The sequence below is a fragment of the Carya illinoinensis genome, chromosome 13, assembly GCF_018687715.1.
Source record: "Carya illinoinensis cultivar Pawnee chromosome 13, C.illinoinensisPawnee_v1, whole genome shotgun sequence".
In the NCBI taxonomy this organism is placed as follows: Eukaryota; Viridiplantae; Streptophyta; class Magnoliopsida; order Fagales; family Juglandaceae; genus Carya; species Carya illinoinensis.
The window spans coordinates 4236288-4259698 of record NC_056764.1 but is presented as its reverse complement, the minus strand read 5'-3'; the positions used below and the strand labels follow the sequence as shown (position 1 = coordinate 4259698).

General features: G+C 34.9%; 3 protein-coding genes across 3 annotated transcripts; 1 reads left to right on the top strand and 2 right to left on the bottom strand.

Moving 5' to 3' along the window:
• Nucleotides 1-2204: 2204 nt before the first annotated feature.
• Nucleotides 2205-3901, top strand: LOC122290867 (putative pentatricopeptide repeat-containing protein At1g26500). Its single transcript, XM_043098536.1, has one exon. It carries the CDS (start codon nt 2282-2284, stop codon nt 3818-3820), a length of 1539 nt encoding a protein of 512 aa, XP_042954470.1. The 5' UTR covers nt 2205-2281; the 3' UTR covers nt 3821-3901.
• Nucleotides 3902-4245: 344 nt separating this feature from the next.
• On the bottom strand, nt 4246-5095 carry LOC122292796 (protein GL2-INTERACTING REPRESSOR 1-like). The gene is made up of 2 exons (XM_043101314.1): nt 4952-5095; nt 4246-4748 (listed from the first exon to the last, which is right to left on the bottom strand). Exons 1-2 carry the CDS (start codon nt 5027-5029, stop codon nt 4374-4376), a joined length of 453 nt encoding a protein of 150 aa, XP_042957248.1. The 5' UTR covers nt 5030-5095; the 3' UTR covers nt 4246-4373.
• Nucleotides 5096-5393: 298 nt separating this feature from the next.
• LOC122292793 (pentatricopeptide repeat-containing protein At5g04810, chloroplastic) lies at nt 5394-13693 on the bottom strand. Its single transcript, XM_043101302.1, has 10 exons — nt 12739-13693; nt 12402-12529; nt 11843-11983; nt 10746-10832; nt 10228-10381; nt 9600-9659; nt 8324-8752; nt 7314-7609; nt 7011-7140; nt 5394-6290 (listed from the first exon to the last, which is right to left on the bottom strand). Exons 1-10 carry the CDS (start codon nt 13645-13647, stop codon nt 5748-5750), a joined length of 2877 nt encoding a protein of 958 aa, XP_042957236.1. The 5' UTR covers nt 13648-13693; the 3' UTR covers nt 5394-5747.
• Between the last annotated feature and the right edge of the window lie 9718 nt (nt 13694-23411).

Genomic DNA, 23411 nt, shown 5'->3' with positions numbered 1-23411 from the left:
CAGGCATATATTGTAATAATAAGTCAAATGCTACTTATTATCTTACACTACACACAGTATTTTATATATTTTAATTTTATTTTTATTAAATTAATTAAATTATTTTACTCGTTATCCATATACTACATACTTATTATGAAAAAAATTAATAAAAATCATGTGATATGTAGAATGATAAGTAGAATTATCACTACAAAAAAATTGTTTATTTATGACCAGTTAATTCCAGCAAAATGACTAATTTTAATTAAAATTAATTATAAATAGTCTTTTAATTATAATAAATTAATTACAAAAACTCATTTTTCTTATAGTATATTTTATTTATAGTAATATTGCCAGCATTTTGTTGAAACGCCCCACATGCATGGTTGCGAAGAACACGGATCAGGAAATTAAAGATCAATATTAGACGTACGTAAGTAGGTGCAAGAATGTTCACTGTTTTGTTTGTGTTATAAAATTTGGGACTCGGATGATTTTTTTTTTTTTACTTAATAATTAATTAAATATTTTTTAATAATGTTCAGAATTTTTTTATTTTTAAAAAATATTTAAGAATATAAAAAATAAAAAATATAAACAAATTTAAAAAATATAAAAAATTAAAAATAATAGTTTTTAACTTATTCGATGGGTTTCGAGCCACCACTAAGAAGTCGTAGTAGGGTCGACATCATGCCTGCGTATGAAGACAAAATATCGGTTGGAATATATATATCAGAAATAACAATAATAATATTAATAATATTAAAGTCTTTATCAAAATAATAACAATATTAAAGTCAGTTCTTCTGATTTCTTTTCTTTTACCCCATTCATTGGGTAATTATTTATATTTATAAGCTTGATAGGGAACAAGTTTGTCGGCCAGGACGTGTGGGATAAGACAAGTCATGAATTGCTTTGCAAAAATAATAATTATAACCCAAAATTATCACAGAAAAATGTAATTATATATATATATTTTCAATAAAAGTAATTTGATACTTAAAAAAATAAAAAAGTGGACTTAGTTAAGCGCCTTTTTTTTTTAATAAATTTATCCGACATGTTATTTTTATTTTAAAAGAGCCTTTAGATGATATTTGAAAAAGTTTTTCATCTCGTCTCATTCTCAAACATTATTAAAATATAAACACTTTCAAGTTTCAAATTAATTATTACAACTTTATTAAATTTTCAGATAAAAAATAAAAAAATATTCAACTTTTTCAAATTTTAAAATAAAAATAATACTAAAAAATTATATTCTAATAATATTTTAATTTTATAATATTTTATATTCAATTTTTTATCTCTTATTTCTTAAAATATATTAAATACTTAACTCAAACTGTCTTACTATTATTCATAACTTATTTTATTACTATTCACAAAATTCTTATCTTATTTTATTCTCCAAGTATTGACATTGATTTCATCAAAATCATATCCAAAGTTTAGCTAAAAGTACTACATGTTTTGCATAAAGTTAAAACTATTCAAGCCATAACTCTAAATTAGTCAAAATAATAATATAATATTATTTTTTTAATAATAATATTTTAAATTTTATTTCATATTTTGCGACCACACTAATTATATATTAATTAATTATTTGATTTTTACTTAAATTATTATTTTTCAATTATTTTTTTTCTCCACCTAATTACAGCCAGCAATTCATGTGGGCACTTGGAATGAGGAGTAGGTTATAGGACCAGAAATGTGTGTATATATATATATATATATATAAAAGCAGAATGTATTAATATCAATTTTGAAATAAAATATCACCGTAGCTGGTATGCTATTTTGGAATAAAATATTATTTAGAAGCCTACTTAATGATACACCAAATACACCATTAATGTGAAAGCATACCATTTCAACTAACTACAAAATAGTGTCTCGGGGAATTTATTTTTATTTTTTAATAACGATTAACATGGTTTTGTATAAAAGAAATAATATTTACAAAGATATGTAAATCTTGTAAAATACTTTTAATTTTTTTATATACATTTTGAATTTATCTATTTTTTTAATAAAAAAAATTTATATATCATATTATCATTTTATTCACATCTTATTTAATAAGATGTGTTATATTTATTATTTATTACATATTTTATTATTATTAAATAACGATAAATCCACTACATCGTATATAATATAATATAACTAAAATAGTGCCGTGATTAATAGCATTACTGTTTTCAAACATCGCTTTGTTAAATCCAAGGATTCTCATAAATTCATTTTTCCCTCCCGTTTGTCTCTGTTTCTCCCCATCTCAATGATAGTCAGACGAATGGCAATTGCTGAATCCATCGTCAACCTTCTCTGTCGCCACCATGTTCGTCTATTTACGACCTCCCCTCCTCAGCCACCGCATCTCTCCAACCCCACCACCAACACTGTTTCCCCAATCAATCCAGATCACCTCCTCCGAGTCTGTACCATTCTCTACCAGCAGCAGCTCTCCCCGGAGCCAAGACTCCACTCCAACCTCCGCGCCTGCCAGTCACAGTTCGACCAAGAAGAACACCTAACCCATGAGCTCTTCCTCCAAGTCTGCAACAATTTCCCCTATTCATGGCGCCCCGTTTACCGCTTCTTTCTGTACACCGACGCCAGCCCACGTTTCACTCACACCTCAGTTTCCTTCAACAAGCTGATCGACGTGATTGGCAAGTCCAGAAACATTGACCTGTTCTGGGAACTTCTCCAGGAGATGGGACGGCGTCGCCTCGTGAACGATAAGACTTTTAGGATTGCCCTCAAGACATTGGCGGCGGCGAGGGAACTGAAGAAGTGCGTGGAGTTTTTCCACTTGATGAATGCATGTGGGTACGAGTACAGTTTGGATACTTTGAATAAGGTGGTTGAACATTTGTGTGGAAATAGGCTTGTTGAGGAGGCTAAGTATGTTGTGTCCAAGTTGAAAGACTCGATAAATCCTAGTGGGGTTACCTACGAGGGTTTGATAAAGGGTTTCTGTGATGTGGGTGATTTGATTGAGGCTTCAAAGGTTTGGAATTTGATGGTGGATGAAGGATTTGAGCCAGATATCGATGCTGTTGAGAAAATGATGGAAAGCCTTTTGAAAATTAATCGGTACGACGAGGCGATGAAGCTATTCCAGACGATGAGGACTAAGAGGATTAACGATTTGGGTCTTTCCTCTTACAGGCTTGTGATTGAGTGGATGTGTAAAAGGGGCAAGACTGCGCAAGCATATGCATTGTTTGAAGAAATGCGTGAGAGAGGGATTCAAGCCGACAATCTAACGCTGGCATCAATTATTTACGGGCTTCTAGTGAGAGGTAGAGTTAGAGAGGCTTATAGGATTGGGGAAGGGATTGAGAAACCGGATATAAGTGTATACCATGGTCTGATCAAGGGACTTTTGAGGTTGAGAAAGGCGAGTGATGCAACCCAAGTGTTCAGGAAGATGATAGAGAGAGGGTGTGAACCCACAATGCATACCTACATAATGTTATTGCAAGGGCATTTGGGAAAGAGGGGGAGGAAGGGAACAGACCCGCTTGTGAATTTCGAAACCATTTTTGTTGGAGGTTTGGTCAAAGCAGAGAAGTACTTAGAAGCCACCAAGTTTGTGGAGAGGGCGATATGGAAAGGGCTTGAGGTACCTAGATTTGATTATAGCAAGTTCTTGCATTATTATTCGAATGAGGAAGGTGTAGTTATGTTTGAAGAGGTGGCAAAGAAATTGAGAGAGGTAGGGTTGTTTGATTTGGCAGATATATTTCAGAGGTACGGGGAGAAAATGGCCACGAGAGACAGAAGAAGAGATAGAACAACTGAACCTTGAAACCATATTTCAATGAAGGAATTTGTCGATTAAGGTTTGTAGATTATGGTTAATCAGGAATTTGACGTTTCTTGGTGTGTATCTCTTAGTGGCTCCACTCCTCTCCATTACTTGAAAAACATATTTTGAGTAAGTATAACACGCAAGAAGTGTTACAACCATAAAAAAAAAATTATATAAAAGTAGAATAATAAATTGATGTAACTTCTTGTTATACTTTAGATTTATTTTATAATGAAAATAACTTTATAATCTAATGTATCACATTGAGTCATGCTAATTTGTAAATTTATTTTTATGTAATCTTTTTATACCTAAAGAATTTCCCATGACAAAAATGGTTATTCACTTGAGAGATTTTCGAACATAAAGTTCAAGTTGAGTGAGATAACTTAGCTTATCAAAAATGGAATAACTTCCGAGAGTATGAAAATTTTCAATTCTTTTGCATCGGTAGTCTTCTAAGACGGAATTACCCTTGGAATAAAAAAACAAGAAAAACCACTGCAGATGAAGCAAACAATTCCAGCGGTATTTAAGAAAATAAGAACACCTAGAGATGGCTCTTCCTACATCTCTTTGATAGGTTATCTCGAAACATATATATCAAAGAGGATCGTTTGCATTTTGGGCATTTGGGATCTGCTTCAGACACCATCACATAGATTAAGCAAAGGGTACATCCCATCAAACATAATGATGGTACTTCAAGAATAAAGCTATTATCAAAATAGTCGCTCGAGTTCAAGTCCAACGATGTGGTTGTTTCTTGAGATGATAATGGTGAAGTTTTTGATGATTTGCCCCAGAAACTCACTCCCGGTGGTGACAATCTAAGTTCCAAATCCACATCTCTACTAATATCACATCTTCTCATCTCCATAAAGCATCTCTTTTTCGTTTCCTTCCCAATGCATCCACTTCCAATCTTCAAGAGAAAAGAAATAACCATCATATTTTTCTTCACTACCCGAAGGAAAAACAAGTATACATTTGGAGCGTAATATTTCGTGGTTTGTGGCTCTTCTATAAAAATTCAAAATTAAGAAGAAATGGAGTAAGAACAATTAAAGATAAGGCATTGAAACAAAAAGGCCATCAAATGTTACGAATTCATAAAAGATGTTTTACCTCATTGTCAGAGTTGTTCTGAAATCCCACTGGAATATTAGCAGGGTCACCTAAGCCAATTAGGGTTGAAGGAAACATCGAAGGACTGGACTGAGATCAAAAGATTTGTGAATTTCTTGTTGGTGTCGACCCGAGCTTGAAGCAAGTTTGAACCTGGAGCTGAAAGAATGGATAGATAAAAGTAACCATGTATGTCTATTTAACAAAAGGATAGGAGAAATGGAACAGTCAAATTGCTGGAACTGCTTCAGGACGAGTGTCATTTGAAGTCTGAACATCTCATTCATTACGTAAACCCCACATAGATAATGTGTAGAGGAATCTCAGTAACCGTTGCTATTATAAAACAAACATAAATACAGCTAATTTCACTCCGAAACGGTGAATTCTTATACAGCTCAGAGCCATCTCCCAAAATGATGCTGATTGCTTGACAGCTTGATGATAAAACATCCCCATTATCTTGAGAGCCCAATTGAATGGTAGCAGCAATTTTACTCTGGGATAACTCATACATAAGAGTGTCTTTGAGGAGCTCTTCAGAGAGTAATCATTGTACTCTCCTCCGCAGCAAATACAGTGAAGAAATTCCTCTGATTTTGTATTGTAATCAGTCACAGACAAAACAAACCAATTGTTATGTACAAATAAATATGAAACTACGGGGTAGAGCATCCCTGATCTGAAAAAAAGCTTTCTCAGCAAATCTAACCATATTCGACCTTAGAGCTTTGGATGGAAGGATGCATCTGGGATCATAAATCAAGCCTATCACCTATAACTGAGAACATATGGTTTAAAACCATGATCTGTGGTTCAAATCGTCGTCGTCATCCTCATCACAATCATCATCATCACCATCATCTTGATTAGCAAAATACAGGCCATCATTGTCACCATTAATACCAGGTTCATCGTCTGTGCCTATATTGGAATTAACATCTGAAGAATGCTGTGAGCTCCAATCAGGCGGGAAGGTCTTCTGCAAGGCTTCTGTAAGCTCCCCACCTGTTCTCTCAATCTTGCATAAGCACTTTGACCAGTGAACTGCAGTCCCCATATCAATAGTCAACCCGGATTCTATCATCTCTCTGCAGACAGACAAAACTCCGGAATAAATGTAAGCTTCAGCAACAGCTGCCCTCGACAGCAGAGATGTCATCAGGCAATGGTACACAGCTTTGTCCGGCTTCAATCCAGCTTGTTTCATCTGCTCAAAGCATCTCAAAGCCTTCTCTGGAAGTGAAGCACGTGCCCACCCATGTATTAACGTAGTGTAAGTTTTCACGTTAGGCTTCACCCCCAAGGCTTCCATTTCTTCAATTGTTTGCATCGCTCTCTGAAGAAGAAACAGACTCTAATTAAAAGATGAAACTGCAACGGAGGAATTTAAATGTAAACAAAATAATTCCACTTTAGGGTTCCACTACTATCTAAAACCACAATCCTGCCAGCCGAAAAATGTCATCAACAGAACAAGAAAAACAACAGTTGATTAAAGTCACCAAAACAAGATCGTTTGCTGAACGGATTCTCGGATGCAAATAGCTGAGATTACTTCACTCTATTTCATAAACTTTCTTTACTGGTACGTTATATATGCATCCAATGGGTCCACGAGTTCAGTCCACCCTAGTCTTACCTAGGGAGGATGTATCATTTGAGTTGAACTCCTTGGTCATCTAGTTCTCTAACACACAACAGGCCCAAAATCAATCCTCTAGAATCAAATCATCATGTAAAATAGCAAGACAGACAACAATGTTTCGTCTCAAATAATTGGGTTTGAGGCCAAAGTCTAAAGACTACAAGCACCCAACAGAACTCGTTTCTAAATCAATGGTTAAAGAATTGTCATTGAAAATGCTACAGGAAGGAAATTATTTTCCTCTCTAAACCTCTACAAACAAATGAGAAGACTACCATCAGATCTCCAAGGAAAACAAATGAACTACCGAATAACAAAATAAACTCAAAAGATTTCTCTATTGTAAGGGTATCCATCTGTCCAAGTAAATAACCTTATCCACCACAATACAATAATAATTGATGTGCATACCAGCATGTCTCCAGCCTTGCAACAAGCATTTATGAAGGACGTGTATGTATGGATGTCAGGTTGAACACCTTCCCGTTTCATTTGTTGCATCAGGTCTGCAGCCTCCCAAACATCACCTCTTCGAGCCCATCTACATGCAGAAACAACAGAATAAACACAGGCACCAAAAGCAGACGCACAACAAAACAAATTAGAAGGGGATACTCAAAAAAATGGCCAAATAAGTAGAAAAGGAAGTTCAATCAATCTAAAAATATAACCCCAAAACTAAAATAGGTCAATGCAAGAGATATTAATTCATACCCATCAATTAATATGTTGTACACAAAGGTGTTTTTTGGAATCTTTTGAGCACTCATTTCTTTTGTTACTGCTAAGGCACTCTGCATTCTGCCTGACTTGCAACATGCCTTCAGCAGTGCCTCATATGTATACACGTCAAGTTCCAAACCTTCATTCCTCAATCTAGAAAAATACTCGAATGCTTTTCCAGTATCTCCCACAGATGCATAACCATGCATGATGGTCGTGTATGTATGTTCATTTGGACTGATGCCTTCCAGTGTCATCTCATCTAATATTTTAACAGCCTTCTCCATCTGCAAGAAATACGTGACAAATAAAAACTAACTTTAAAGAGAAAAGGACACTTAAGGAAGCTAATTGAAAATAAGATTATAAGAAAGAAAATAAAACATTGGAAAGATCAATGCAATCTTCTAAATATTAAAAACAAAAATTGCAAAAGATGGTTGGAAATGGAGCAGGTAAAACAAGGCCAAGTACATGTCGAATCATAAGAAACTGACCAGAGATCGTACACAATAACCATTTACTGGTTCCAGGAAATTTTTACTAAATGGGAAAATTAACAATAAAATGAGCTTTACAATCTCGGGCACCATATCAAACTGCGCCAATTGTAAACTTAATTTTGTCAGATCTCTGTAGACCAAGCATTTTTCAAAACCAACAAAAAAAAAACTTTGAGCTTGTATTATACCTTAAGATCTCACTTACTAAGGAGCCCAATCATGCATGCCAGGGAACTAAACATTAATTGAAATACCGTTAAAGCAAAAGAATACAATAGCCTTGGCATAAATGACAGGAGAAAACAAAAAGGAACTTTCATCACAACACCATACCATGCATTGTAAAGTATTACATAATTTGGTTATGGGAGCAGGCAATATAAGCTCCTTTAACAATCCTGGATTGTGAATTTAAGATATTTCCCAACTGGTTACTTGACCTTCATTTTTCCTGTTTTTTTTCCCTTTTTCCTTTTTTAATTATGAAGCATAATTTACCTGACGCTTCTCAACAAGGCCAAGAATCAGGGCATTGAAAGTATGCACAGTGGGAATGCATCCACTCCACCTCATCATATCAAAAATTTCTAGGGCTTTTCTCATTTCTCCTGCTCTTGCAAAACCATGTATGATGGGCATAAATGTACGTGTAGTAGGCCTGTGCCTCTCTTTCTGCATCTCCTTGACAGTACGGATAGCACGATCCATGTTACCCATCCCACAGAATGCCCTGATGATGTTATTGTAGAGCACCACATCAGGTCTAAGACCGTCCTTAACCAGATCTTCAAAAATTGCAAATGCATTAGCCCAATCTTTTAACTTCAAGAACCCATTGATCAACATGGAGTAGGTCTTCATGTTATGTTTTATGCCAGCTGATTCCATGGTTTTGCTAACCTCCAAGGCTTTAGAAACTTTGCCATTCTGGAAGAGTGAGAAAACATTTTTCAAAACAGTGTTTTATCTTCAATTGTAATAGAGACCACCTATACCAATATGATGCTAGGAAAATGAAAGCCTATACAGATGACAGTGATAGCCTGTGCATGTAAAAACTCCAAGTGCCCAGAGTTTGATAACATCTAAAAGATTTTTTTTTAAGTAATAACATATAAAAGATTGCAACAAATGGGATCTCTGGAGGAGGTGTATATATATATGCATATACATTGTTTGCATATGTATGAGGAGCAGCAACAAACTCCTCTGCATGGAACCACCCTTAAAATGCCATACCACTCAACTCAACTTAAATTGGAATCTGCTAAGAATACAGAGCAGGGCATCTACCCAATTCAATTCCTCTGCAACTTTTTTATAGAAAACTAAAAAGACATTATATATTCAACTTCCTTTTGAACATACAAACAAAGATCTAAAAAAGAATATACAAACAAAACAACATTAAGAACTTCATTTTAAATGGTCTGTATCCATTTTAAAATCAAGTACATGGAAATCGTTCAATCCCAGTACATCATGATATATTGAACTATCTGTAAAAACATTGTTCCCCAACCAGCAATAGAAAATGTAGTGGAAAGGCAAGGTAGATATATAAAATAATGTATACAACACACAAGCAAAAAAAATAAAACCACGGGCAGTTTTTTTCTAATCCTTTAATGTTCCCCAACCTGCTTTTCTATTACATTTAATTTCTTAAGAGCCAGAATTTTGTTTCCAACCACACATCCAGGCTCCAAAAGAGATAACAAAAACAAAGATAGGCCCAACAAGTCTAATATGAAAACGAAAAAAGAACTTATACCTTAGTGTAAAGATTGATGAGACATCCGTAACTGATAACTGAAGGTGTAAAGCCACATTCCTAGATCACAATCAGCCAGTGTTAGCTTACAATGATACAAGACAGACAAAAGTTATGACCTACATCTTGATGGGAGACTGTAAAACATCTAAAGTATTTTATCCTCCCATTATTGATAAAATTTCTTTCACCAGTTAATTTCTCCAAGAACTGGGCTGTGCTTACTTCTGCATCCACAAAGATGTTTTTCTTTTTTCCCTTTTAGATGCATGGGTTTTGATAGAAAATAAAAGTCTTACTGAGTCATTTTTGCCTTGCTTTTATTCTGATATCACATGCTTTTAGAAAAATAACCCAAAAATCCAATGCGCAAGATATGACAAAGGAACAGACACAAGTACAAATACACAAGTATGTATGAATGCATACATATATGTTGTAAAGACCTAGGGACAATTCAAGTCACATCTGGACTTATACTCTAAAAGAACTAGTCAATGTTATAATTGGAATTTCTTGAAATCATTATAAAGCTCAGTTCTACCTAGTAAAGCACCAATGTGCAACTAGTGGGCATTACCAATGTATCATCCCAGACAAGAAAATTTCTCATAAACTATACTTTTACCTTGAGTCGGTCAAACACAATCAGGCATTTATTTTCATTGCCAATCATTGTGTAACCATCCATCATGGTATGATATATATCAATAGGAGCATCTATCCCCGATTCTTCCATCTCACAGACCAATGCCTCAGCTCGATCCATATTGCATGTTTGACTGACAAATATATAAGCAAAGATAAGAATCATCAAAACATTATATTAAAGAAGCCATGCAAAAGTGAATGTGTTAAGTAAACTATTAATGAGCACTTGCTCAAATAACACCTACTCCCCATAATAGAATAGGGTGGAGGGTTAGGTCATGGGTTCAAAACCCACTAGTGTGTATGTGAGTGTGTCTATGCAAACCAATGATAAATCTATTAAAAAAACCATAATAAAACTCGGGTGATGTAGAATATGACAAACTTACAAGTAGAAAGAGCATTTCTATTCAAATTTTATAACTTACGCAACTTTCACTTGTAGAAAATGACCAAGAAAAATAATGAACCTAAAATTGACTGCAGAATACTCACCAGTGAGCGTAAATAATATTCCCATAAATGATTGCATTGAGAGTTGTATGTTTCTCTTTGGCCTCCTTAAACCAGTGGTCTGCAGCTCTTCCAAAATACCATAAAAAGTTAGATCCCAGGATACAAAACTGCCTCTTCAATCTTCAGACATATCCAGTTTGTGTCCTTAAAACAAAACGATTCAACACCCAGGTGTATTACAGTCCCACCTGGTTAAAGATAAAAAAGGGGGCACAGTATGGCACCAGAAGAGTTTTGCTTCAATCAAGGTGAGTACAACCAGTAAAGTGTGAGCAACACAACAGGCCTATTGCTTCACTTAAATTAAGCAACTAGAGATCTTAGTGCTTTAGTGCAAAATTTTACGAGTACTGCCATTAAATTCCAGATATTCCACTCATAAAAAATATAGAAATTCCTGAACTCCAGAGGTATTGATCAGGTGAGAAGAGTGCTGTTAGCAGTACAAATCAATTCTATCTCGTTTGCATATCAAGAAACAAACATACAATTCTTTTTTCTTTTTGATATGTAGAAACAAATGTACGATTCTGCTACTCAACAATAACGCCGTCTGTTATGTTTGGAACAGCACACAGGGAGTGCCAAATGATTAGCCATAGGCATGTAATGACAATAATGCTACTCAACAATAATGTCATTACATGCTATGGCTAAAAATGGTAGCATCTCCCTTTTTGTGCAGTTCTGAAAGCAACAGATCTGGAAAGTTTCATTAACTTTCAATATCATTAAGAAGGACAATTTTGACCAAGATTTTGATGGGACTAGTCGCCACAAGAAGTTAATTTAAATACCTAGGAATCACTTTTCAGTTCTTTTTTACTTATTTATTAATTCATTTTTAATAGGTTAACTTTGAAAGAATCACTACAACATTCTGCCAATATAGAAATGTGTCAAAAGAAAAAACCAAGAGAAAAAAGCAGTGACTACTGCAATCATAGAAGTTGGAATTTTTATTACTACACCAACCAAACCGATTCTCTCTCGAAATAGGTATCAATGTATTTGCCTTAAAATTTTGGAACTACTTTATTTTTAAGGCACTAAAGAAAAGTATGTGCTTTACTTACTCGGCATTGCCTATTTTTGCAAATCCCCCAACAATAATACTGTAAGTCACCAAACTCATTTCAATTCCCTCATCCTTCATTTTCCTGACACAAGATAATGCTTCTTCCATGTCTCTACCAACTGCATAAGCATGAATAAGGCTGCATGAAATAAACAACCTTTAATATTGAAAGGAGTGCATGAAAAATACATGACACTAAACTATGGAGAACAGATTATTTCAGATTCTATTGGACATACTTCGAAGAACATTTTTGAACACTGCCAATGAGTTAGATGTTATAATCTTAATTGAAAACCCACGAGTCACTGAGTCCTGAAGTAAAGAAATTATATCATGCAGTGTGGGTAAAAGTACTTCGTCGTACAAGGGTACAAGTCTTTAAGTGAGATTTCTAAGTGAACACAATCTAATCTACCAAAACAATATGTACCCATTGCATCCTAGAAAGGGGTTCATTAGCTTAAAAACCAAGAAACTCAAACTTGGCCAAACTCACATTGTTGCATTAAGAATATTCAAAGGTTGAATATGGATACATAATCACAAGTTATTACCTAGTATAGACATGCGCAGTTGGCTCTATTCCTCTGGCTCGCATTCTCTCAAATGTTTCACGTGCACGATGCATGTCCCCTCGCCTTGCGTAATAAGTCACCATCAAGCCATACTCTCTTCTAGAAGGCTGATATGAATAAGAAAAACAAAAGAAGAAACAATCATATTCATGTATACATGAGTGATTCGAATTTCGAAGCTATTATCGTCTTTTGCGAAACGATAAGCGATCATTCTCTGGATTTCCTCATTCTTTTTGTAAGTACCTATCATGGGAACCTCAAATATCCCCTACTTATGAAAAACAGATGGAATAAAGAGATTAGCAAGCTTTACTTTCTTAACTCTCTCGAAAGACTGGACAACCGCCTGCCAATTCTCCGGTTCGGTATCAAGAACCTGCCGGAAGCTCTTCCTTGAGAGTTCTCTCTCCTCGTGCCACTTGGATCGGTACTCCACCCCGTCATAACCCCCCACATACCGTGCCCTCTCCTCCGACCTCTCCTTCAATCTCCTCCCATCGTCCAACTTCACAGTTAGCACCCTCCCATGGAACTCCACGCCATCAAACTCCACGGCCTTCATTGCCGACTTGGCCGCCATAGTATCCGTACCTCCATAAAGCACAAACCCAAAACCCGCATTTCTCTCCGTTTCGCCGTGACCCTTTATCAAAATGACGTTCTTTATCGGCCCAAATTGCCGAAAAAACTCAGAAACCTCGTTCTTCTTTATCCAATTGGGTAAATTTCCCACAAATATTTTACCCTCTTCCCGGAATTCAATTCCGCCTGAATCCGAATGCTCACTCTCAGTTTCTTTAATTTCATCTTCGGTTTCTACTGGTGGTGGTGGTGGCGGCGTGGGTGGAGGGGGAGTGGGAGGGGGAGAGAGTTTACTAGAGAGCCGGAGCTTGGCGGTGAGGGAGTGAGGCGGAGTAGGTGAAATGGGGATGTGGGTGGGATTAACGAGGTTTTTGAGAGGGTTAATTGGGTTTTTGGGGTTGTTGGAGGAGGAGGAGGAGGAGGAGGGTTGGGCGGGTTTAGGGATTTTGTCGGGGCGGCGGATATGGGCCGACAGATGGGAGGAGGAGGTCACCAGATTACGAGAAGAAGTTGATGGTGGTGGCGGTTTGAGGGAGAAAGAGACAAATGTGCTGGTGGTGGTAGTAGAAGCGGTGGGGTTGTGTTTGCCGGCGAGAATGGCGGCCGGGAAGTGTGGGGTGGAGAGTGGAAGGCCATCCATTATCGTGAAGGGTGGGCGACCGTGTGGGTAAAAATGAGGTCTTGAAGATTGACTGGTATTTATTACCAGGGAAATTCTGCAAGAGCTACTGCTGCCGTACTATTCTTTTTTCTTTTCCTTTATTTTTTTGGGATAAAGCTACCGTACTAGTCTACTTCGATTTCTCCAACCTCTCTATTATTTTTATTTTTTAAATAAATCTATAATATAAAGTTACTAAATAAAATTTTTCTTCTAATTTACGTCGATTAACGTAGTGTCACGATGGTTCTGCGACTCTTGCAATAGCTTCTCTCCGAAAACCCTAGCGACATGATCGAGCTTTGCCAAATTCATCTTTCCTCTCTTGGTATGTAGCTACTCTTTCATTTTTCCTTTTCGGATACTTATATTAAAATTCAAACTGATTAAGATGCTTTATATTTCTTTGCAAATTATCACTTTTTTTAGTTATGATGATTAATTTTAATTTAGATTATTGAAGATTTATCAAATTAATGTTTATTGGGTTTAAGATTTTGCATAATACGATTAATAGTTTATGGATTCTGTGATGAAATCAGCTTTAGAAGTCTTAGGCCACATTTCCAAATAAATTTGGCTTTTTTTAATATAGAATTTGGATTTATGATCAATGGAAACGAGCTTTAATGGTGTTATTTTTTCAACCTTGATTATATGCACGAAGCTTTGACGGCAATTTTCTTTGTTGCATTTTTGTTATTGTTTTGCAGTGTAGAATACACTTATGGAGTTTGGGAGGGTAGTGGAGGCGAAACAGCAGGTGGTTTCTGGAACCATGTACCATATAACACTGGAGGCAACGGATGGTGGGAAGAAGAAAGTTTATGAAGCCAAGATTTGGGAGAAGCCATGGCTGAACTTCAAGGAGTTGCAGCAGTTCAATTTCATTGCTGAATGCTGATGCCCCTTCAGGCTCTATTGCTTAGCTAGGTATCAATTACAGAACGCTATTGCTCTGTTTTGATTTGTAGTGTTGTTTTTCTTGTGGATCTATTAGGACAACTAGTTGACTTCAACTGTTAATAAAAATAAAAGAGTTGAAAAATTGAATGTCCATTCCCATTTGATGCAGAGAGGTTTTGGTTTATTATGTTTCCATGTTTCTTGAAAAATAAAAATCATGATCTATCATTATGCCTAATGACCTGAGAGCAATCATGTGCACTAAGAACCAAAATCCATGGCCGATGGATGGATGAGGCCCCTCAATCATGATATTCACTTGTGTGCTGTCCAGCAGTAATTCATGGATATTAGAATTTAGAATAAATTTGCATCGTGACTTATCATAAGTGAGTAATTGAGCAAGTAAATATTGTTATAAGTATTGATTGGCATAAAATTTCATGATTTGGTGTAAGCATTTTTCCTCTGACCCAGAATCAGTGACTGAATTTAGTAAGTTTATGTACTGGATATTGGATGTGAAAACTATGCTTATTTCTCTGTCATTGTTGTTTGCAGACGTGGCTGCGGCTGCTCCCACAACAATTTCCACACAGTTAGCCAAGTTGTTTTGGGTGCGGTCTTGGGATCCATCTTCTGTATTTTGTGGTTATGGTCTTGGGATGCTTTTGTTCTACAAGCATTTGATACCAGTTTATCGGTTGGAATAGTTGTTGTTCTGGGAGCTGGTGGGTTTTGCCTAGGATTTCATGTACGTGTTGTTCGTAATTAGTTTCGGGATGAGGAAGAATTCTCTAATTATAATGAAATTATTAATTAATATATAAAGTGTATTTGTAAAATATAAAAAATATTAAATATTATTAAATTATATAATATTATATTATTATTTTAACTTTAAAATTATTAATTCAATGTAGATTTACCTAGTTAAAAATTGATGTTACAGCCAAAAATTAAGATTCTAGTATAATATATTTTGTCAATTTCTTGAAGATTTCTCTCTCTCGACGTTTCAATTTAACTTTTTTATTTTATTAAATTCCATTTTTTGAGATTTAATTAATATATACTCAAGTGAAGAAATAAGAAAGATTGATTAATTTCGTGTTGGAAAGAAAGTGAGAACTTGTTGACTCTTCAAAGAGGACTTGGAACAACTTGGAAGATCATTCCTTTAAGAAAAGTTCTTTCAATTATCTTCACACTATACACTATATATAAATTTTAAAATTTTCTCTTATTAAATATGTATTAATATATAGATGATGAATATAAGAACTTAATTAATTTAAAAAGAATATAATTAAAAAAATTCAAAATTAAAAATAAATATAGTATATATAAAAATCAGGAGAACCAAAACCTTTGACTGAAATTATAATTACTTTATTGCTCTATTTCTATACTCTTTCAACTTTCTGATTAAGCATTGGACCCCAAAAAAAAAAGGAATAATTCTTCTTATTATTTTCACACTTTATGCATTATATATATTTTATTTTTTTATATAATAAATATATGGTATATGGATAATAAGTAAAATAACTTAACTAATTTAATTAATAATAAAATAAAAAAAATAAAAAAATATATAAAATATGTAGTCTGAGATAGATGTATAGCATCACTAAAAAAATAATATTTGGAAAATGCTACCTCATTATTACATGCACCTTTTTGGTTAAGCATCTACGGTGCGGTATTCTTTACCATAAGTTAAGAAAGAGTCATTGGAAACACTTTTTCTATTGAATTTTTTTATCTAATTTTTATATTAAATTTATTTTATTTTAATTTTTAATTTTTAATTTAATAATTGAGAAAGTATTTTTTTAATAAGTTTAGAAATTTTATTTTTTAAAAATACTTGAAATAATTTAGAAAATATTAAAAAAAAAGAAAAAAAAGTTAAATAAAAAAAATTTACATGTTGGGTACCCATTCGTACCCATTTTTCGGTGCGAGTCTTCAATTATAGTGGATCGAAATTATACGCTCTATCAGCAAGCTAAATACATGGCTAGCATCTGCAACATGATTAATCACTTTTTAAAGCCATGTTTATCAAGTCAGAAAATGGCCAACCACTTGCATGCATGCAGCAGCACGCTGACCAGTACCGTACGTTACTTTCAGTCTCCTAAATACATATTCCAACATGAGCACAAACAAGCACATCAGTAGTACTACGTATGACAATCAAAGCACTTTGTTGTTTTAATTTGTGTTTAATTTAAATTTTTATTGTCTCAAATATCTAGGCCTACAGATCCTCACGTATGTACCACACACTTTGGATGAATAAAAAGATGGAATATTACAATCTGGTTTCGGAAGCTTACCTTGGGGTAGATAGAAGATCTTGCGGTAGTGGAGAAGTACTATTGTTTTAGGGAAAGTCAAAGAAGAAGCAGCAGCCAAAGTGGAAGGACAAAGAGACTTGGAGAAGGGAGAGAAAAGATAGGAGGAAAAGTTAGGGCTCGAAAGACTGGGGTATCATTTACACATTCCGAGGAAAAGAAGAGGAAAACCAAATATTTCCCATTTCTTAAAAGATATTTGTAGTTATAAAATAGGTAAACATGCAATGATATTATTAGAGGGCATGTACTTAGTATATTAACGTAATACTTGAAAAAGCATTGGATCAAAGTACTTGAAAAAGCATTAGAATGAATTCAGATTGATTGAAAAAGTTCCAGATTAAAGCATTTTCAATTATTAATTAAGATAAAAGAATGCACGGTCAGAACACTTTCGTTTATAACGTTGATCAAAGTATCTTCAATTTGTATATATACTTATCGATCTCTAACCAAAACCCTGATCGAGATTTCCCATCCGCACTCCCCCAAATCAATTAACGACCGCACATGATAATTAAATCTTACATCATTACAAAATTAAAAAAATAATAAGATCATGAAATAAAAATCCCGCTTAAGCCAAAGAGAAAATGATCGGAATGCCATGATCACTTGCCTGGAGTGAAAACGCAGTGTTTTGTAAGCCTGAAACGACACGGCTTAATTAGTACTTATTAAACGTTGTAGTTTTAGTTTAATTGAGTCGGCGTGTTGGGACATCTGGGCCTCAAGGTCGCGGTGGCTACGGTTACCGGACGGAGAGAGAGCCGTCGAGATGGGTCTGAGAAATCTCTCAAAGATGGCCATGATCAAGAACATGGAGATGAGAATGGCAGTGGCAACGAAGCCAAACGACACGGCATTGACCGAGTTGTCGAAGTGCCTCCTGTGCTCCTCTCTCTGCACGTTGTTCAAATGAGACCCTATTGCCCATGCATACCCTTCTTCCACCATTTTCTTACTTCTTTTTCTCCTTTTTTTGGTTTTTCCTTCTCAACTCCCAACTCTAGCAGGGTTTCCCCATATTTACGTGGTTCTTCTTGGTATTGGCAGTGCAGTTTCAGAGCAAGAGCGAGGGGTTTGGACTGTAGTGAAAGTTGTGACGGTACTTCAAGTTTGGAAAAGGAAGAGAGAGAGGCCAGGGTTTCAATTAATTAAATCATCTATGGCTTTCGTATGTGCTTAAGGCTTCTATTGGATGCTGTTGATGGCTTAACAACGGACGGACCGTTGCAAAGCGAACCCGATAACGGAATTCTCAAATCAGGTCTCCCCGCGTACAGTGTACTTGGACAAAAATTTAAAGGCACAACGACTACCCAATATTGAGTTGCTGCAAAATGCCAAAAGCAACTCAATCACAGATTCACAGCATACAAAACTTCTCATCACAAAAACAAAAGCATTCGTATGCATGTTCCAATTTTCAGATTCTTGATTTCTATATTTTTCTAAGTTTAACGACAAAAGTTGGAGTAACCTAATTCAATATTTATGGGATCATTGGAAAGATATAAATTCAAGAATTAAATGGGTAAAAAGCACAAGTAGTACTTGGGATATTCCAAAAAAAAATTACTAAACTGGAAATCCAAGAGGACAAAAGCTGTAAAAAGCAAACGTTTATTTTTGACCATTTTAAGGTATCTAAATACTTTATAAACTAAGAATTAATTCCTTCGAAAAAAATTTAAATTTCCAGAAAATGGAAAACTAAACTATTGTGTTTTACATTCTGGGGGTTTAGGGGCAGGCCTATGAACACAATAATCATAAAGCAAGTACTTGCTCCTCACAAGCACATCGTAAAATGCTTTTAACTGGTTTGGGTGGCTTTGAAAGTAAGCTCGGAAGAGCCCCTGAACCCAATCCGGTGGCTTTCCACCAGGAGATGTCCAATGCACATGGCATGGTGCCGCGCGTCCACATATATGGTTGCCTCTATCTGCATACAGTGTTTGCACTTGGAATTTCACTCCAATATTTTCTTTATTTTCAAACACTCTTTTCTGAAAGGATAGTCCCAGATCTAGGATAAAAAGATAAATATATTGTATCTCCGTGCCGGAGGTATAGGTACAGCGAGCGATCATGCATAGAGAATTACACAGATATTGAGCTCATGCAGATGCGATCGACGATCACAGTGAATCACACAGAGTAGAACATTTGAAAAAACACAAATATAAAAGCCCACAACGGCACTCCAAGCTTAAGCAACAACGCTGCCTTCTGGTACTGATCAAGAACAGTGAACCATAATAGGAGATCGCTTACCTTACTGATCATCAGACGAACTCGATTGCAAGAACTTGAGGGGGAGCTGCTCCAGGTTCTCCTTGACGACGTTGGATCGTACATCCTATGATCAAGATAGGGATGTATTGGAGAGTGTGATACAGCCAACGGAGAAAGATCTTGAACACGACCAAAACCATTCCAAACCAACGAGACGTCACGATGAGTATAGGAAAGACGAAAAAGAAGAGATGTGGAGGTAAAATAAGTGAGGCCACCATGGAAACAAGCAATGGAAGCGAGAAATCTCCGACCTTCAAGCGGATTGGCTCCAGAGTGAGAGTAAAGGGCAGCTTCACAGATATGAACACGAAGAGAATCGTCATGAGAGTGACAAGAAAGATGAAAAAAGGTGGATCAAAGAGAATGACAAATGCCAAGATGACACGATCTTGAGACCACGGTTTTTTGTCTTGAGACCAGAGGATCATTAGATAGAGGCATACGACGGGTGGAATAAGATATCGGAAATCCACGACTCCGAGGTACCTCATTCTTCTATAATATCAAAGAAAATTTAGGAATAGAACCAGATACTGATTCAAGGAAGATTGGTGAAATGTTACAAGGAGGGCGGAGGGCAGAGGGGAATTGACGCCTGAGTATAGCCCAAAGAAAGTTGGAGGGGAGAGTTGCCAGAGTTTACCCAAGGCCCCAAGGGAGAGTTTGTGGAGCTTCACTGAGTTTAGCGAGGCCATAAGGACACTGAGTTTAGCAAACGTATTACTCTAGCATGCGTGAAGATCGATAACCACATGTCACATCCACGCCTGTTCATCGACCCGACCCGACCCGTTAACGAGATATCCCGACCCGAACCGTTAACGAGATATCCCGACTCACATCAGTCGAATTAATCGAATCGATCATCTCCCATGGGTTTATGGTCCCCACTCATGTTATCTCATGTTATGATAGGAGAAATAAATTTAATTTTATAAAAATTGACTTAAAATATAAAAGAATGTCAATTTTTTATAATATTAAATTTATTTTAATTAAATTATTTTATTATATTAATTGTTTAAATTTATTTTTTTAAAATTATACAAGAAAGTCATTTTATGAGATTTTTAAAACAAATTTAAAAGGTAAAAAAATAATTAGATAATAAAAAAGATCAAGTATCGATATCTAACAGTCGACTAATTAATTCTACATGTTCCAGATGTTTTTTTACTTTCTTATTAATCCTTTTGATAAGAGTCGGTTGCAATTTGCAATAAATTAATTGTAAATAATCTTTTTGTTACGGTAAGTGAGTGCGTACGTGTTTATATTCTACATGATTAAAGACAACTTTTGGGACCCCCCCGGGGGGGCGGGGAGAGAGAGAAAGGAAAGATCGAAGAACATGTCGAAATACCGATCATGATAAAAGAATTCAACATTAACGATTTCACTCTAGGCCAGCTCATTACGTTGAAGCGTGGGATCTGCGCCGATGCAATGACAAGGAATTAAGAACCCCAAACAGTGACGAGAATCGAAGTTTGGTACGTCGAATAAAGTGTCGTACGTACTGTCATATTGAAGCTAAGATTATGAGTTAATTGGAGGGACTAGATACTTGCAAACTGAAATTAATTAATTGAGTTAAAGTTTTTTTTTTTTTTTAATAAGGAACGTCATTGATAAATTGATTTTAAAAAATAATAAAATAAGAATTTCTAAATTTACATTCTATTAAGAAATTAACTGATAAGTAATTCAAATATAATATTTTTATATGTTGCAATTACAAGAAGAAACTCATGACTATTGAAACACGCTCTAGAGGAAATAATTAGTTATATCATGTTAAAAATATATTAATATCAATAGGCGTAACCAAATACACTAGAAATATATAAGAGAGAACACCTAACCCAGCCCATAATGAATATTGACCAAGAGGGAGAAATTACAAACCTATCCGATATACATCACGCCCTTTTGGGACAAAAGACACGAAAACAGAACTTATACCCTAGTGTAAAGATTGATGAGACATCCGTAACTGATAACTGAAGGTGTAAAGCCACATTCCTACATCACAAATATCAGCGTGTTAGCATACGATGATAAAATACAGACAAAAGTTATCACTATCAGCGTGTTAGAAAATGACCAAGAACAACACAAATGAACCTAAAATTGACTTCAGAATACTCACCAGTGAGCGTGAATAATATTGCAGTAGATGATTGCATTGAGAGTTGTATGTTTGACTTCGGCCTCCTTAAACCAGTGGTCTGCAGCTCTTTCAAAATGCCAAAAAATAAGTTAGATCACAGAGACAAAAGACTGCGTCAAAAAAAAAAGAAGTTAAACATAAATACCTATGAGTCACGTTTTAGTTATTTTTTATTTATTTATTAATTCATTTTTAATTAGCTTGGTAAGTGAGATGAAATTTTAAAATATTATATTTTAATATTATTATTATTTTAGAATTTGAAAAAATTAAGAAAAAATTGAATTATTTATTATATTTTGTATGAGAATTTGAAAAAGTTGTAATGATGAGATGAAAATTTTAAATTTGAGATGAAAATTTTATATTGCCAAACCGAACCTAAGTATTAATTTGTAATTAGATTTTAAGAGAAATATAATCTTTATGCTATTAATATTATGAGATTTTCCTACTATTTTAATCTCTTTTATCTATAAAAAGTACTATTAAACATCCTATCTATTTTCAATTTTTAAACTTTATAATAAGATTACTGTATGCACAAGCGGTTAAACACGTAGGATCTCATTTCGGTGTGCGGGGTGCTCACCGATAAAAGAACGTCGTTTGCTTAAACTTGATCCATGCCGTTTATTTTGTCTGTTGACGACATGGAAGGCTATAATACTGCCGTTTACAGGAGGGAAGATGTGAATGCTCCAGCTTCTTGTATAAGGTATGGTTTACTGCGCAGGAAGGAAGCCAAAGCTGACCGGTTGTCCCGGTAGCTGAAGGTAAAGGAATGTATATAGCTTACAACCGGTCAGCCTGCTTTGACCGGTTGGTAGCTGTCGCGTTGCCGTTGGTAGCTAAAGATTATAGCTAATTAATGACCTTCTTGTATGGTTTAAAATAAAATAAATAATTTGCTATAAAAAAAAAAAAGACAAAATAAATTCTAAATATGTAATTTAATTATATAAAAATTTATTCAAAGAATTTATTACATTAATTGATTGAATTTATTTATTTTTAAATTATGTAAAAATGTCATATTCTAAAATTTTTAAAATAGATTAAAAAAAATTAAATAATAAAAGATATGTAAGAATATCATTATCCATCAATTTAACAGCCCACGCGTTTTTTAAAATTGAATACAATTAAATTGAATACAATCAATTTAACAGCCCACGCGTTTATATTCAACAATGGGCGACCGTATGTATGCGGGAGTCATGTTCGAGATGTTTCTTATTAATCCTTCTGGTCATAGTCGGTTGCAACTTGCTTGCATACATGCACCGTGCACGGACTTACGGCCACGTCGGCCAGCTTTTATTTCCTCACGGCCCTCTCCTTTTGATAAGAGTCGGTTTATGTATTTTACTTTTCTTGATTTAATTGTTTTATTTAATAATTAAAAAATTAATTATTAACAATTATTCTTTTTTTAACGATTGAAAATGTTAAAAAACTACTTTAAATAAATAATTAAATAAATAAATTCTAACAAACAGTACGTACGTCCGATACTACACAAAATCTTTCATGGATGTCTAGGCAATCAAAACTGCACGCTTCATTTCTTTTATTATTATTTTTTGGGGAGCGAGAGAAATTAGCTTCGTTGCTTATTTTTTGTTAATTCTAGTTTCTTGTGGGTCAAAAAGATCATGGAAATAAGCACTAAACACAAAAGCTTTTTCCGGCGATTCATTGTCACCATCTCCGTAAAAATTGGTCATCACAGACTCGTCGAAATAACTGACAACAAAAAACTGTTTGCCGCAGGTTTGTTATCTCACCACAAAAAGCTAATTGTTCATCACAAAAATATGTACCGGAAAGATATGTATCTACTGCGGCTTATATTCGCCGCAAATGCTAAAATTCCACAACCGACATACAAATCTATAGAACCAAGAAAAGGATAGAGCCCTAAACTTTCAAAAGAAATGTAAAGATTAATCCTAAAAAAATATAGACGAACCCTAGAGATTGTGCTA